This window comes from Stegodyphus dumicola, chromosome 5 (genome assembly GCF_044657685.1).
Source record: "Stegodyphus dumicola isolate Sdum_Otavi_A_Nest chromosome 5, ASM4465768v1".
Lineage (NCBI taxonomy): Eukaryota > Metazoa > Arthropoda > Arachnida > Araneae > Eresidae > Stegodyphus > Stegodyphus dumicola.
Genome location: NC_140772.1, coordinates 2,444,218 through 2,463,261, shown reverse-complemented (window position 1 = coordinate 2,463,261; position 19,044 = coordinate 2,444,218). Strand labels below are relative to the sequence as shown.

At 29.9% G+C, this 19,044-nt stretch overlaps 1 protein-coding gene across 4 annotated transcripts in view; it reads right to left on the bottom strand.

Moving 5' to 3' along the window:
* LOC146997015 (inositol polyphosphate-5-phosphatase A-like) overlaps positions 1-19,044 on the bottom strand; it is a 112,070-nt gene that overhangs the window by 9,093 nt on the left and 83,933 nt on the right. For 3 of the 4 annotated variants that reach the window (XM_085816433.1, XM_085816435.1, XM_085816434.1), the window contains 3 exons: positions 15,993-16,048; positions 6,023-6,107; positions 207-282 (listed from right to left, as the gene is read on the bottom strand). In XM_085816433.1, the coding sequence (XP_085672559.1) occupies positions 207-282; positions 6,023-6,107; positions 15,993-16,048 (217 nt within the window). The remainder of the gene's footprint in view (positions 1-206; positions 283-6,022; positions 6,108-15,992; positions 16,049-19,044) is intronic. The other variant, XM_085816436.1, reaches the window with a different exon arrangement.

The following is a 19,044-nucleotide window of genomic DNA, read 5'->3' as shown; positions in this document are numbered from 1 at the left end:
TGTCCGTCCGATGAAACCATGGACTTTCTTCATTTGACAACTTGTACTGCACTTCATTTTATGATTTTAATTCTGACAACTTTCCAAAGGCTAAATTTTAATGGGGGCTGCCAGAGGTTTCATGGCAGATATCGCTACAGACTGACATAGGGAAGAGCATCTTAGCTGCATTTAAAAAGAGCATAAAAATGTGTTATCATACTTACTTTGACAGTTCCCATCGTAAAAGGTGACGTCATCAAGAGCAAAGTTTCCATCAGTGGTTTCACCTTCAAATTCAATCTGCATTGAAATAGATAATAATAAACTTGTTAGAGAAGATTTCAATTAAATTCATAGTAAATATATAATGTGCACACCATGCGACTGCCTTGTACTGACTATTGAAATTTTACTTTTTAAAATTCCTACTATCAGCTCACACTCAACCAATATCTTGTGCAAATTTTCAATTGTTAATAAAATACTTTCTATTCGTCCACTGAAGTTCAAATACATTTTTTTAAAGTTGTAGTTGATGACACTTGATGTTAATATAATTTTTTCACATATTTAAAATTTTGTTGTATTTTCAAAATGTTTCTGTGTTGATCTAAGTAGGAATTGACTTCAGACAATTTTTTTATATTACTTGTATCCCTGCAATTTCTTTAGACTTATTTCCTCGAATTTCATTAGAAATGCATTTCTGTTACAATCAATCACTTCGCAGCAATGCAAAAGTACATAAACACTTCAAACATCTTCATTCGAAATTGTTAAATACAGAAAAATCTAAAATACCAAATACAGTAAACAACCCAAACAAAGTGAATTTATTGGTTAGCAAGTGTGAAGCGACGCCACTAAGAAAAATCACGCTTCCGAGACTAGAATTATTCGGCGCTTTGCTTGCTGCTCAGTTAGCAAGCAAAGTCAAGAAAATGGTGCATTTAAAAAAAGGCACTCAATGTTTTTTGGGCGAATTCAAAAATCACTCTGTTGGATTAAGAGGACAACAAAATGATAGAAATCATTTGCCACCAACAGAGTGAATGAAATACAGGGTTTAAGTGATACTGGTGCCCTGAGAAAGAAAATCTCGCAGATCTCAGCAGGAGAGTTGGTGCTGACATTTTATTGAATAGGTAACATTTGGTGGCATGGACCCAGTTTTTGAAAGAAAAGACTGATGTTTCTGTAGACAATGACATTCTAATTTCTTTAGATGACTTTTAGATGAACTAAAGAAAGACAGTGAGCCTAATGATCCTATTGCCTTTATTGTTTTTAATCATAGCTCTATAGCTGATATTCTTTTGAGTAATAATTAACTATTGTTCATGTTATGTATTTATATTTATCAATAATGTTAAAACTAATGAAAAGCTTACCTTGAAAAAAAAAAAAAAAAAAAAAAAAAAAGGAAAACATTTTAAGATCTATGCAAGTACAAGTTATTTTCATAACGAAAGGGAAAACTGTTCCTGATCAGAATTTTCTTTAAATTCAACATTTTAAGTCAAAATATACAAAGTAATACATATAAGATGTACAGCATTTATTTCATAATAATTTACACTGTTCAGCAGCAAAGTCCTCCTTATAAAACAGAGGTATCCTGCATAATTTTCACCTATTTTAATTTCAAACCAACATTAAAAAAGTCTGGATTGCTCATTATTTTTAAGAAATGATTTGTTTTCTATAGAGAAAGCAGTTTTTAAGCAGAAAAGGCACTAACGTGAAGCAAACTGTGTATCTCTTGAATACGAATACTGCTGAATTGCTTTAAATTTATCTTTTACAGAATGGCAATGAAAATATTGGAATATGAATCTCTTAATTCTGAGGATAAATTTGATCATTTATTTCAATGCATGAAACCGAACTCGCCAGCTTATTAGAAGATTTTGCTCTCTAAAGAGAATTATGGAAAAGCTACAGAGCTTTTTAAATCTATATTTGGCAAGGAAGAGTTTTTATTTGAATATTACATATGTGAACTCAAGTGTATTTGAGTTAAAATGACATGCAAATAACTATTATTGCAGGAGTTAAACAAGCAACAAGAATTAGCACAATATTTATAAATTTACAGGACTAGTTTTGAAGGTTAAATATAGAAACTCCTTCTTCAACTGCAGAAGTGCAAATGATGAAGTAAAAAGCAGTAATAAGATTAGGCAATAAGAACGATAAGAAGGATGTCAAGCTGCTGGCACCCTCTATTGATGAAAAATGAAAACAGCTATCAAATAATTTCATTAGAAACTGAGGGTAAAGACGGATTGGAACTGGGATTGCTAACTAGAACTGAAAGATTTATATCAAAGTGAAATGCCTTTAGAAAATCTAATTTAAATAATCTTAAATAAAATTATTAATAATTAATCTTAAAATAATTTAATAACTTAAAATTTTAGAATATTGCACATGTTTATGGAGCTCAATAATAATCATATCAATACATAATACAGTATAGAATACTGTTATTTATGCTGCATTATTATGTAGAATATTTTATGTAAAGAAGCTGTAAGAAAAATTGAAGCACAATTCAAGGACTAAGAAGGAAGAAGGTACTGAAGGATGATTGCTACATAGGGGGCTGGTTGGGCAAAGCACTCAAGAGCTATCTGCCTAAGATAGAAGAGATGCCTTCTTCCCTTTGTGGAGGGCTTTTTATGGAACACTGGTTCATATACACATTATACATGGGAGGGATAACTGCAGTCAAGAAATTTTTTCGAAACTTAAATGTACAAACATTCACTTCAGTGGAAGCATTAGTAGAATGCCTGTCTTTCATGTACATCACAGACAATCCATTATATCATACTGAATAGCTTGTATTATCCAGAAATGCTGACCTTACAGAAACACTTAAATAATACAGAAAAACGGAGTTGGAGGATAAAACATTTGCCAAAAAGGTTGTTGTGGTTTGATGAAAATTTTTCTCTGATCAAAGAACACAAGTATTTGCATTCGAGCACATTTTTTACAAAATGCAGCTTCACACTAAATAGTCAAAAGATGCTTTAATTTCTATTTGCATGAGATCACCTGTGTATGCTGCCCCACAAGATATTACTTCACATATGTCTTTTATGAAGAATATACTAACATCCTCTAACAACAAAATTCAGTTGTTGCAAGTTTTACACATGTGATATGATTCTTCCACAAACTTTTTTGAAAGAGTTATACATTTCATATTATGGTGGTATAACTACGAGGGTATACTTTGAGCTTATGTTACTGCAGTGGCTCTCAAGTTTTTTTGCCCCATGCAACTCCAAAACTCAAAAATGCATATACATCTACTTAAATTTAGATTATTTTTAATGTGCTTTTAATTAAACCAGAAGTATAGAAAATGTTGATAAAACTTGAATAAGAGTAATTTTTTATATACATAAACTAAAACAAGTTTAAGAGTAAAAGGCTGACCACATCCCACACATGAAACCATGAAAATTTTCCCCCAAGGGGAAATTTCAACCTGGCTGAGAACCCCTGTGTTATTGGGTATATATATTTCAGTCTATTCCATACATGTCATATATATACATTTTAGGGAAGAAGGATCATAAGTAGAACTTGATGATAGAATTATTTTATTTATTAACAAGTATATAAAACTTGTTAATAAATAAAATAATATGTTAGAATATAGATACATATTAGCTTCAATCATTAAAACATTTGTATAAAAAATAAATATATTAAAACACCAGGAACATTAAACTGCAGTTCTGACAAGATCTTCTCTCGGAATATCTTTCGCTAGTCAAGTCATGAAGAAAGAAAGAAAGACCAATCAAAGAGTACCAATGCAAACATTTAAAGTGAACTATAGTTTTATAGTATAAAGCCATATGGCTTGTCATATACCTACATATGCATACCCGCAATGGAAAAACTCATCCTTCAGAACATAACTACAAAAACCAGTGTGGAAATTCTACATGCTGGCTGTAATCTCCTATTCCTAGTGATTGTCTCTATAAGGAGATAAACACTAGTTGTGCATACTTATTACATCTGGGCTGAAAGACCTTAAAGATGTGTTAAATAGCTAGTGTAGTACATATATCTTACGTTCAATTTCACATACATCCATTTCTATCCATTGACCTATAAGCAAAATACATATTGGCCATCTCAGCCTAGTATAATGATGCATCTTAGGTCATGCAAAGTCAATGACTCAGAAGGTAGTAATATTTAATTTATTATTTAACCTTTAGCTTTTTTATTTAACCTTTTAGCACCTTTAGCTGGCATTTCTTGACACATGGTCCAAGAAAAGTATGATTTTTTTAGTATTCTGGATATATCAAGGAAATTCGGAACATGGCTTTTGTAATACTTAAGCTAGAGGAATAAAAGTAAACAGGCAATTCAGTTTATTATGAAAAACACATATCATAGATAATTCTAGCTGTGTTACAGTAGTTTTCCCTTCCCTATGTTTCAGAAATCTCCACCAACAGAATTAATATTTTCACTTAATTACATATTAACCTGTCATTTACTATTCTTTGGAATTCAGTTTTTTTCACATCTGCAGATACAAAAATCTCCTTACTGACTATAAAATTCTTAATATTTTAGCTTGTGTTGCAACATACAAATGATAAACATAAAGAGGTCAATATTTAATATATAGTTTGATTTAGTTGATTATGGCAAAGCACACTAGGGCTATCTGCCTAAAGGGATGCCATTGTAGAGAACATTTTAAGGGAAACTGGCTCATATACAAGTTACACATGAGGAAAATCACGAAAATGCCCAAGCAGCTAGCACATTTGCCTGTAATCAAACCCAGGTCATACCTACCACTGTTCAGCGATTTTACCGCTCGCCCATTGGTGGGCACATTTAATATACGAAAAAATTCTGAAGTCTTACATATTAACTGTGTTACTGCAAATGAAATTCCAGTTTGCATAGACACTTACATGGTGTGGTTATTAAATAATGAGATTGATCTCTTTGTCCATAACATACAGTAATGAACAGCCCACATTAGATGAATTCATTAGAGAGAAGAAAAAGACAGCTGTTGCTTTCACTCAAAATCAATCTGAGAGCAGTAATTGAAAGGACAAGGATGGAAGCTTCGTCATGTCTGTTGCTAAAAAGCAAGCAATGGTACCTTTTGAACCTTTTTTGTTTCAACCTTTTGAAATTTTAAAGAAAAATTTCCAAAGGAAACGAAAAGTATGGTAGGCCATTATACATTCAATATAAAGGTGAAATATGTTGTTTTGTATACATCTAAAAATAAATAAAAATTTATTTTTCTCGAAACTTTTATGTTGGTCATTTAAAAAAAAAAAAAAAAAAAAAAAAAAAAAAAAAAAAAACTTTGGAGTTGGGGGGAGGCAAAGTAAACAAAAAATAAAATATGGAAGAAAATATGCATATTCAGATTTTATCACCAGCTTTTTTTCCCCCTGTAAACCAGTGATTTTATCACTAAGATTTTAAAAACCTCAACAAATTAATTCAAATAACATACACAACTATGTTCACTCCACCTTCTAATATTACAAGCAACATACATATTATTAGAACTTGAAGCTCTTGCTCATTTTTTAAAGTTGTGCATTATTCTTTTGCAAACATGGAAATTAAAACTTTTTTTATAACTACATAGTTATAAAAAAAGTAAAACTGAAACTAAATTGTAATGTAAAACTCAAACTAAATTGGCAAGTTCAATGTTACTTGTAGATTCCTTCAGTTTTAGAAAATAATATATACTAAGATATCTGTTAACAAATTTGAATATTCTATTTGCATGACTAACTATAAACTACAAAAATTTGTGTCTCAGATATTTTAGAGGAATATTACTGCAAAATATGTAACTGTAAGATAATACATATTATAACTCTAATACATAACAGCAGCTAGTAGAAGTACGGAATAAACAATGTTTAGCTATCTTGTTACAATTATTTCCATTTATCTAACATATAAATGTTATAATTACTATGCAAACTTATTTTTCTGAAGATAGTACCTGTATTACATCTTTGGTATCTAGGCAAAAATTACAGTCTCCAAAAATAAAGAATGGTACTTTCTCATATTGGTCAGTAGAAAACCTGTAATATATCAGTTTTATAACTTGTAATATATCATTATCTAAAATAGATACTAAGCAAAACAAAACAAAAACAAAAAAGCATTCAAGACAAATTGCAAAATGGCTATGAGATAATATTACAACAACTTTTTTAATGTAACACAGTCTTAGAGATTTGAAATAATAACATAAAATTGTATAATAAAAAATAATAAAATTAAATGCCTCAGATATAAATATGAAACTGATCAATTTGTCACAAATTTAAAATAACTATATACACAGAAGCATATTTAAAAGAACAAAATGCATAATCCAACTTGATGTAACCTTCAAATATGAACAAATAAAAATAAAAAACATAAAGGATCATAACACTATGCTCAATAACTAATGCTAATATCAGAAATTATTTTTAAATACTCAAGAAAGAATACTGTTCTCTTTTATTTTCAAAAACTTTTTTTTATAATTATATTCTGTATACAAGGGGGGGGGAACAGCAATGATTGTTTATGCAGTCAATATTGAATAAGAACATTCTATTTCCTATATTTTGAATAGCTTGCTCCTTTCATCATTTTCGTATTTTTGTTTATATTTTTTCTATTCTTTTGCAATATCTAAAAACAAAATAAATTACTGGCCCCATCAAGGGTGGTAAAGTTACAAATAATATTTAATAATTATAAATGAGAGATTAATTAGTCAACAATAAGCATGCTTTATAAAGCCTGCCTGATTTGAATGACCATTAAGTTTTTGCAGCTAAATTAAGAAACAGACTTCTTCATGAATTTACCATTTGAAATGTATTTGACCCCTTGTCAAATACATTTCAAACATCTTAATGTGGATGCACAAACATTTGCAGCATTTCTCTATAATGAACAGTTATTATATGCTAAAATAAATTTCAGTACTTACATAGTAAAACTTATGTTTTCCACAAATTGTACAGAAACTTAATATAAACTTTCTCCATAAAGCAAATTTCTTCAATGCACAGAATTTAATAAGAAAAACTTGTTTTTGTTTTTGAATGATAATGAAACCATTTCTTGAATTTTTCCCTTCCCTAGCAATTGAAGTCTGATATTATCCCTAAAAGTCATGAATCAATCCCTGAGGTCATGCCACAAACCAACTTCACACAATCCATAAATGTGGAGTAATTTGCATTTCCACGGTCTTTTGAATGAATTAGTCACCTTCACTTCACTTCTTAGCATTTAAAAACACACTTTCAAGAAAATTTATTTTAGCAGTAGATCCTACATTTTTATTTGTAATTAAATAAACCTGAACTGCTTCTCCTTTTCTATTTTTGCTGATTCAAGAAATCTGAAACATTGCCATTCAGAAATTAAAAGGTAATATTTTAATATCATTTAGACTGCATCACTAATAACATTTCCAGATATTTCTATCATTGGAAGAAAGAGAAATATAGTCATAATCATGGAAAAAATCATCGTTTCTTTTTCAAGTGCAGATGCACAATCTGATCACTAACGGAACTGTATGGTTTTATGTCAGCATCACTTAATCCATGAGTGCCTATATCATTTCAACTATAATATTAGGTTAAATTAATTATGATTAATTTTTTACTTTTAATTATGTTTTAACAGGTTCAGCATTACTACTATGCCCAAGACATTATTATTTAATTAAAAAGCATTATTATTTAATTAAATACTTATATGCATATCTATGAAGAATCCTAGATTTTCTTCAAATGTAATTAGTCAAACAATTTTTCAGCACGAAATTTTTCATAGTTCTTTCAATTCAGACAAACTTTGATGAGCATCCTTGAATTGAAGGGATTAAGAAGTCCCTTCAATTCAGCTCATTGAAATTTGATTGAATGCAAGGTTTTTTAATCTGCAGATTTTATAGGTGTTTTGTCTTATGAAATACTCACCACCTAACTACCCAAATGAATGAGCTATTTGGCATTCTATAATATTAAGAATATATGATAATTTTCCTCCTGAAAATGATCATCTGAAAAATCTATTTAAACATTTAAGAATATATTTCAATAGTTAATAACTTCAAACCTCTGAAATAAAACTTTATATATTTGCTTTCCTTACAGTATGATATTTAGATAAATTAACTATCTTCCTTGTGGGATGTATAAGTTATCTTTTGCATAATACGTTATTCTTAGTCCTAGAATCTTTTAAAAAATATGGGATTATTATATGTGAGGCCAATTAACTTGTGAGGATTTTATGTTTTACTAAAGTTTATTTTATTTTAAAACTTTAGTGTCTTCTCTTATTTTCCACTTCCGGCCAGAATAAATGTGGTTAGTTTTAGTATGCAAATTGAGCTTGCAAACTATTAAGTATTTAAGTTGTGGCTTTTAGCCAAGAAGGAGTTAAGAGAGAGAGAGAGAGTCTTCTCGCCACCTTATTTCATGCATGCTTTTCAGTCAGTTGCTGTCCGCCTTTCAGGCCAGAAATTTAGTCCTCTTGATATTGAAGACATACTGTAGTTTTCCTGCATTCTGTGTATTACATACGTAAAGACCTAAAAGGCCAATCTTAGTGATACTAGTCTTTGTATAGTATTTGAGTTTAGCTCTTATTTAAATTTAGTTAGTTTGCAGTTCTTATTTTTTTAGTTCAGACCACAAGTACTGGTCTTTGTATCCTGAAGTGTGGAAGCAGCTGCAAACCATGAAGAATAAAGGGTAATTAAATCCTTCCCATCTTTGTCATATCTTCTACAATTTCATCGGACATACTTTAAAGTAAACTCACTGTTCTTCTCAGGACACCCACATGTTCGCCAGAGTGATTAGACGAAATAGTAGTCCGCATAAATTGAGCACAATTAAAAAGCTTCATAGAAATATATTATTTGCCTCAGAGCTAAAAAGCACAAAATAATGAGAGTTTGCTCTGGGTCTGACATCTTTATTTCTGAACTGACTGAGTGAGTGAATTTTTAAAAATTCCAACACATCAATAAGCGAGTTTTCTTCACAGAGACCTTCAGAGTGGGCAGACAGTCTTGATGAGATAGCCCATAACAAAATAAATGAACTGCATTAATATTCTCTTTCTGATGTTAAAAATTTTCATACTGGCTAATTAGAAACATATGCAGTTACAAAGTTCATTCAATGAAGTTTCAAACAGATTTCTATTTTTATGTACACCTATAAATATCTATTTTATACTTTTCATATATACATGCACATCTGTTGGGTTTACAGTTTAGACACTAAAGCACAGTACCAGCAAATAATAATATTTAAATGAATCACTAACAGCTCTTATATGAGAATATTTCATCAATCAGAGGCCAAGCAATTAAATCCACTGAATTCTAATAGTTTACACTGGATTTGGCTTCTGGCATACAGGCTGATGTTTTCTAAAAATAATGTGAATACATAGCAGTTTTTCTTAGAAAGCATCCCTTCCAAGACAAATAACAAACAATAATTATTGCCACAAACACCTAAGAATCTAATTAGAATATTTCTCAAATATATTGCAAACTGGCATTATCAGAGATGAAATTTATTGATCATTCTTTTCAAAAATACCAAAACCTGCAAGATAACCCGAATATTTAAAAAAAAAGGGGGGGGGAGGCTTTTTATACCCATTACTGTACATAACAAAGTAACTAAATTCAGCAGGCGCAAGAGCTCAGTGAACAACTGCTTTTCAAACTGGAGGTAGAATTTTCTTGCCTCTCTGAAGCAAATCAATTCAGGAATATTTTCTATGCCACACTACACAGTTCATTTAATCCTTATTAACAACATAGCTGACTGCTCACTAGAGTATCAGCAAAACATTGATACTGTACATGATACAAATGTATATAAATAAAGAGGATATATACACAAGATGCAATTGGACATATAAGAAATACTCTTAAAATCAAATTACTCAGATAAAAATATCACCCGCAGAATAATTAAGGATAATGTTGCTCTGGGTACGTCACTTTTACTGACAATAATGTTGCATGTATAAAGGAACATGAAAATTTCTCTCAAAGAAGTGTCTGTCTTTGATGAAGTAGCAACCAGTCCTCTAAATAGTGCATACATAATTGTACATGCAAGTATAGTTCTAGAGAAAGAAGTACAACTAGAAAAAAGTTTCCATAAAGTTTCTATTGAAAACTCAAAATATTTATGAATAATAATAATGATCCTGCAGTTTAATAGGAACAAGAAATTAACTCTCTTTACAAAACTCATGTATGATTTTATGTCATGAATAATAAAAGTGTGGGGATTCCTTGATAAATTTATAAAGTAATATAATTTTAACAATGCAATTCAATGAAGATATTTTATTATTTAGGTTGGCACACTATTTGTGACGTAAACTGTAGATTAATCCTGTAAAAAACATTATTTAACGTCCTTCTCCAGATTTGTTTTCTTGAAACTATTTTCAATTTCCCAAACCTAAAATTGCCTCTCAAAGTAAAAAAAAAAAAAAAAAAAAAAAAAAAAAAAAATACTTAATAAAGTGACACGGCAAGGTAGCAATAAGTGCTTTTCAAACTGGAGGTAGAATTTTCTTGCCTCTCTGAAGCAAATCAATTTAGGAATATTTTCTATGCCGCACTCACAGTTCACTTAATCCTAGTAAACAACATAGCTGATTGCTCACTAGAGTGTCAGCAAAACATCAATACTGTACATGATATGGATATAGATAAATAAACAATATATACAAAGTTAAGTTGCAATTGGATATATAACATATCATTGAGTTACAATTGGATAGTGGATCCTCTCTCACAGCATTGCCCAAAACAAGCCTCTATCATTTGTTAAACAGGTTTTAACTCAATAGTATGTCCAAATGAGCTTTGCTTGAAATTTAATCTGCAAGTGAAATATCTTTAAAATGAAAGGTGGTCTTCCTGAAAGATACAATTCAAATTTGAGAATTTGGCCAGAATACATAATTAATGGAAATATAACTGTTTAAAAACTAATGTTTTTGTGTCAACACTGAAAACAAATATTTCTGAAAGAAGGAAATTAGAAGAATGAACAACTGCAGAAAATCCATTTCAGAGAAGTTGCATGTTCAAAGCAAAATATCTGAATGTTCAAACCGTATTTTATTAAAATTTTTCAGGCAGTGTAGCACATCAAGTAGTTAAGCAAATGGGCCTATGTAAACTGAAAAGGGCCAAGATACAACTTTGTGGATGAATGCAAAAGATGATTATTTTTTTACTGAAGGGCTGTATAAATTTACATATGTCACAGAATGTTATATCGTAAATTGAAAACCCAAAGATGTCTCAGCCAAATGATTAAGAATTTATCCAAAGTTCAACAATCAAGTAAAAAACATTTATACCATCTAAAAACATTTAAATGTTGATGAAACTAGTCATTTCTTTCTTCTCCAGTTTTTAAAATACCTCACCTCTGAAGACCTTCAGTATCACGGTGAAAATCCCTTCACTATTTTATATTGAGCAAATAAGGAAAAAATAGAAGACTACTCTTAAGAATGTTACAAAAACCAAGATGTTTCACAACTATTGACAATATGCAGCCCAAAAAAGTGAATGACAGCAGACATATTTGTAGAATGTGTCAAAAAATTGGCAAAGTATTAAAAACTCAAAAATAATTTTTTGCAAACTCATTTTTTTTTATATTACACTATTTAATTCTTATGATTTAAAAAAAAATGAAATATTTAAACTTATTCTGAAATACGCATAACATTTTAACAAACTTAAAAGTAAGATGATAAAAATGTAATAATATATAAAAAAAGTCACAATAACAAAATTGTTTAAAGCCAAGGCAATGAAAAACTGCATAAACAATATATGTATCTCCTCCTAAATTAAAATTCTATTATCATCTTTTTCATTTATATATTCTTCCAGAATGGCTCACTGAAAGACGTACGAATTGTGCTTACTATATTTCCTTTTTTTAAGACATCTATTTTTTAAATGCATCATGGTGTACACAGGTTCACAAAGCACTCTTTAAAAGGAAATGCAGTTAAAATAAATAAAAAACACTGAAAAAATTTATATTAATAAATACTTAAAAGTACACAATTCAAATGTATAAAATTAAATTTTTTACATAATTATTTAAAGGAATATAATTCAGTAATATATCTAAAGCAATTCAGTAAAATTTGAAAAGGGAAAAAATTCCAACAGTGATTCAAAAATGTAATATATGGCAAAAATATTTCTACAAAAGAAGAACTGAGACTTCGGCAGATTAAGAATGAAAAGAAAAGTGAAATATGTTGCCAAAAACTAGGAAGTTCTCCAAGTGAATTACTCTTGGGCACAATGTAAAAAAAGCGAGCAAAACTTAATTCTCAAATTTTTCCTTAAATTTCTGATCACAATTTATAAAATTCGATATTTGAATACATTAGTTCAGTCTTAGAATTGAAATATGGAAAAAAATTGCCATGCTTTTTCAGAAAAATTCCAATTTTATGTCAGAATAAGTATATTAGAATAACACTGCATATAAATATATCTTATGTTATCAAATATATATCTTATGTTATGCTTTCAAGACGTAAAAAATGCAAGCTGAATTTCAGCAACTGGCCGAGTAGAATGGAAGATACAGAATTGCTTCCCCGCTTTCTTTTATTTCCTTGATTCAGTTATACCTGAAAATGCCCTGCTAAGCTTATAGTTAGACACTCTTTAAATGCATCAGAATCCTTTACATGGAGAAAAGCATTTCCCTCACCCAAGTTTCATGAAAACATGCAATATAGCATGAATATAAATTCTGGACAAAGGCATCTCTAAAATATATGACAGGACATTTCTGTACGAATGACTATAATACTACAATAGAACACACCCTCCCAACACCTAGAACAACTCCCAATATTACTTCAATGTCAGCAATCAAATCTCTCAGAAGCTTTGCATGTAATCTCTACTTCAGCTGAAAATGTTTTAATTTTAGTGAAATTTATTCAGCAAAATTTACTTAAAACTGATTATTTGCGTTTACAGAAAAATATGGTTAAACATTAAATTTAACTTTTTAGAGCAGAAAAAGACAATTGAAATTTCATAAAACAAATAATTTTCATTTATTTTGATACTATAATATTTAGATAGATGTAATATTAATTTAACAAATATAAACATATAGATACTGTATTTAAAATTTACATATTTATAAACACATAGTATATACTTTACACATGCCACTTTCTCAAAAAAGACGCAATTTTTATACCATTTTCATTGCAATTCGCATGTTAATTTCCTTGGATAGATTACACATATTAGATGCTTTAACACATAATTTAAGTGCAATTTTGTCTTTGAAATTTTAAACCTTGTGGTTTGGTAAATGATTGAAATGTTTATAACTGCAAGATTTAAAATGCTTGTAAAATGTATGGATTGACAATCATACTGATAATGCTTTTATGAAATACTTGTAAAAACAATGATCTGAACAATGTTTGGTCTTTATGGCCGAAATTCAATTGTTTTAGAATTGTTTCTTTATTATGAGTAACTAAAATGCTTCAATTTAAGATTATCATTACCATAATGTTGCTAATATAATGCCAATACAAGTAACCCTCGTATAACACAGTAGATAGGTTCCTAGAAAATGCCGTGCTGTGTGAAATCATGTTGTACGAGACCCAGAGCCAATATAAAAAGGGGCTAACACACAACAAAGAATATTACATATTTTAATTTAATACAACTTTAGTGTAATAAATTTCTTCTTTGTCATTACTCAGTATAATCAACAGAGAATGTTTTTTCAGTGGAATGAGATCGCTTTCACTTTTACTATTTCTTTCTTCATTTAAAGTTCTGCCATTTTCTTCTCTCTTTACAAAATCTGTAATTTTACTTTGCTTACTAGTTCTTACCCGGTCATTTTAAATTTCTCGATATAGGGGTAGACATTAATTTAGAAGTCAAACAACAAAAATCAGCATTATGTTTTCAAATTTTCACAGGACTAGTTTCGATGGTTTTCCCGAACCATCATCCTCATTTGCAAAAGTGCAAATGAACAAGATAAGATAAGAAAGACTGAACATGAGTTAAGTTACCGGCGACATCTATTGATGAAATGAGAGCTAAAACATAATTTCTTTAAAGATAATCTAATCTTATCCCTGTTGTATATTGTTATAGGGTTCTTGCAATTTATGAATCGTGTTACAGCGAAACCGTGTTACAGGATGCTGTGTTGAAGAAGGACTCCTGTACTTCTACACTGCTATGTGTCTGATAAATAAATAAAAATTAAAAAAATAAATAAATAAATATGCTTTCAGCTTTTTAAATTATCTAAAATTTTTCTTCAAATAGTATTCATATTTCTTAACAAGCTGTTTTATACTTATCAGTTATTTTACTCAATGTATGATGTTATAAAATTATCAACTGACACAATATGTTCTATTAACAAGTCTTAGTTCTGCATGCTTCACCTGCCATAGCCTTCAGATTTAGAATTTTCTTCTCTAATAAAAGAAGGCAATCAAAATGTATATTTTATTTCTAAAACAGCAACTAATCAAAACATTTCACCAAATTCATATTTGACATTTGAAAGGGTTTAAATGAGCACTGTACTTTACTTAGAAATAATTGCATAATGCAATGATTTTTACAATAGTAGCTACAAGATTAACCCATTTTTCACTGAGAATGAAGAAAAGTAACTTATATTAATATCAGAAACATGAAAGAAGGTGAACTGCATGTCACATTGGGATTTATTTTCATCTAACCAATGAAGAAAAAGTACACACTTTTGGAATTCTACAAGATGTTAAAATTATACCATTAGATATCCTACATGAAACAAATCATAGACTTCCTTCAACTTCAAACACAAAAATTCTATTCATTCCTTGAGCAAATTGGTTAAAAGTCACCTACAATTAATAAAATTAAAAAATATGCATGAAAGATACAAAGGCGGAGACACAACTGAGTGTCAAAATAACACACCCATTCAAAATAATGCTTGCCTGTTGCATCCCTCACACAACCAAACTGATCCCTTCACTTGATGTTACAATGAATATATTCACTAAAGAAAGAAAAGTTCAGATTGAGCCGGAGACTAGCAAACAGACAATAATGAATTTCTTTCTACTGAGGTGGCTTAAGCTCTGAAAATTATTACCTGCCAGATATCATTGCATGAAATCATAAAGTTAATGCAAGCCACATCATGCAGGTTACGAACTTTTAGCAAGCACCTCTTAGTGGCTAGCATCGAACTGTTCCTAAACCTAGAAGGCTTCTCTGAATCCTGGAAATAATACTGTATGGCTTGTTCAGCACTTTGTGGAGACATCAGTCCATGAATACTCTGCTTTGTCTTATGATTATTTTAACCTTCAACAAGAGGTTAACCTCATCTTCTTTGCAACTGATTAACCTTTTTAACAACAATTCTTCACACAAGGACTGCAAGACAATGAAGCAAGACAAACAGCCCATAGTGATTTCTTAACATGAATTATCATCTGATGATATGTGAAAATACAGATGAGTTCATTTAACTTTTTATGATGAAAAATAATTTTTGCATTTTTGTTGATTTTAACTCTTCATCACGCATTTTCAATAATAATGATTGATTCTCAAATGCCTTTATACAAACAGTGAATGCTTTTCAAAAACCACTCAAGGTTTCAGATGATTTTGGTCACCTCACAGGTAATGTTTAATACCAGTGTTTGTTAATGTTCTCATGACGTTAGCTGTCTACAAAAGGTGGTCATCACAGGAGAGTTCAGTATATTACAAAGCATTTTGGGGGGGGGGGAAACTAAAATATACATACTATAAGATATCTAGAAAAATTAGTAAAATGAAAAAATATGCTTACTTTTGTAATAAATAACCTAATGCATTTTGCCTAGTTTTACTGTATCTTGACAGAAACTGAAATATAAAAATATTGGTCCAATCATATATCGGATAAGTTTAAAATGAAGTACATTGGTGAATATAAAATAATAGTAATACCAACTGAAAACAAAATAATAGCAATATCAAATAGAAGTAAACAACAGTAATATCAACAAACAAACAGTTTTTAAAATATGAATCTAATGATTCATATTTTAAAAAGCTTAAATGACAATGAAGCATTATGCTTTCAACATATTAAGCAAAGTGTTTAACAATAAATAAATAAAAAATAAAAAAAAAAAAAAAAAAAAAAAAAAAAACCCACGTCAAATGACCAGTCACTTTAGCAAAAGCAAATTCAAACACAGTTTTTGTTTTTTTCTGTAAAATTGTTAATTCATAAACTGCAAAAAGCAGACCTAAACATCCACAACAATTTTTTTAAAGCTTCATTTAAACAAATATATATTTTCATATTAATAATAAATACTAAAAATAAATTTCAGAAATCAGCAAAGATAAAACTGCCTCTAATATAATCCTTGGACGATATAAAAGTAAAAACAGCCACAAAATAAATACATTAATAGATGTCAGTTTTCAGTTATAAAAACATATCTAAATTTACTGAAACTTTAAGCATTGCACCAGAAATCTAATATAAACATACATTATTAGTTTCATAAAATTTAAAAGTTAATTTGCCAACCACTGCTTCAAAAACTATTTTGCTGCAACACCTTTCAAGGTACTTAAAGAGTAGAAATTTTTTAATGCATGTTATAATCTCTTTCAGACATTATATGCAGTAATGAAAATCCTGTTCACTAGCAAAAAAATAATTTTAATACACTAAGTTTTCAGTAACTATATGCAATACAGCAAACTTAGCAATATTGATAGCAAAGAATGCTGATCAATATTGAAAAACAAACTTGGCAGTTGAGGCAAATAAATATTCATCTTTATTTCAATTGACATTTACAGCCACAATTCACCTGGCACTCTAGTCATGCCTATTAAAAAATATTTACCTTTCTGGTACTGTAGTAGGAATAGAGCAGCAAGGCAGCGTCTTAGCAAGAGCAAAGAGCAAAAGAGCATAGCTATTCAATATGAAAGTTCACTAAGAGAAAGATTTATTCTCAAAATTTTGAGTTCAAGTTCTGAATTAGTTACATCTTCAATGTTATGTAAGTCATATTATATGGACTGATCTAGACAGAACACAGTCCAGGAACAGTTAACAATATTTTTAGAACAGAGAGGGAAATGACCAAATTAAATATAAGGAATTAACTGGCTATTGCTAATTTAAATTGTAATTTTTATTCGCATATACTTTATCTTCCATATATGCATTTCCTACCTTTAGGGTTAATCAAATAAGGAAAAACAAGAAATGTTTCATGATAAGATGATACAGTTGGTAAAATCCAATTTTTTTTTTTTTTTTTGTCAACATAGTATGTTGGTAGAAATTTGCTTGTATCGAATAGAAAGAGAGTGACAGCGCGCTTTTACTCTGCATCAGATAAAAGAATGTCTGGAACAACAAATGTGTGATAAGAAGAATCTAGATGGTAGAATGGGATATTTCACTTAGCCGCCATCAGTCTGCGAAGAAAAATGTAATGGATGAAAATAGACAAGCAATGTGAAAAAAAGTTGGATCAATAAGGTAAAGTAGTAAGTACTTAACAAAATGTTAAGTTAAATAATTAACAAAATGTTAGGTAAGAATATCCGAAGGATATTTGTATTTTTCTCTAGGAAAATGGTAGAAATTTGAAAAGCACAGAAAATTTAGGTTGGTTGGTTGGAACTTTTCGGCACAAAACTCATGGTGATATATTGATATCACCATGATTACCATGATTAATATTGCGCCAAACAAAAGATTATGTATTTTCAAAACTTAAACTAATAAAGACAAGAACACATGCACCATTCAGTGCATACTCACGAGTCATGATTGGAAATTTAAGACAATGTTACATATAGGTATAAAATAGCAAGCTATAAGATCAAACACACAATTTTCTTTTTTACTAATTTTTGAAAACCATGAAATACAGATAGTAAACTCTATAGTCAAAGGATAAATTCTGATGAATATGAATATAACTAGATCCCAGTTAGATTTGAACTCAAAGATTCTGAAACTCAAATTGGATTCAGGGCATCCAATTAACATGGTAAAGCTTTGTAGCTTTTAAAAAGTTAAAAATGTTAGAATGTGGTTCTTTACCAACTTAATCTTTTGCTGAAATCTCCCAAGTATTAAAATAAAAATTTCAAAAGCAATTAAAATTTGGACAATCAATTAAAATGTGTTTAATGGTTAAAACAGTGTTGTATTTAGCACAAACTGGTTCAATTTCACCCATCAATAGGTATCTGTGTATTAGCCTTGTGAAACCAATTCTTAATCGGGTCAGAAGGACCTCCTCCTTTCGGTATAGGGTACATTTCCAATGTTCTATTTTATGTTTTGTATTTTGTAATTTATTGGTTAACTGTGCATCCAAAAGATTTTGCCATTTCATCAAAATTTTCCTCCCAATCAAAGTGTTGTTATCTGAATAGGGAACGGGTTAGCTGAACAGGCATATTTTGCAGTGACATCCACCAGTTCGTTTCCCACAACACTAATGGATCCTTTATTAGACTAGAATAGAAGAGAAACACGCTAATATGACAATCAAAATCGTAAAAACAACCTTGTATTTAGCGTAAGTATTTTGAAACACTCAATCGATTTCAAGGGCAGCTAAAGGTCCCTCTTCATCAGGAGAAAGAAATAACAAGAAAGAAGAAAAATACAGGGAAAGGAGTCTTAGAAACACGTGGTCTTTATCAGCACTGCACGTGGTTGTAACCGAATTTTTAATCAGAGTTGCACTGGCCGGCTACTTTAACTGAGCCTGGCTATCTGATTTAAACATGTAACACAAAGGACAAGAAAAATGGCGAAGTTAAAAATAGGGAGCGAGGGGCAAATGCACCTTCACGCTCAAAATCTG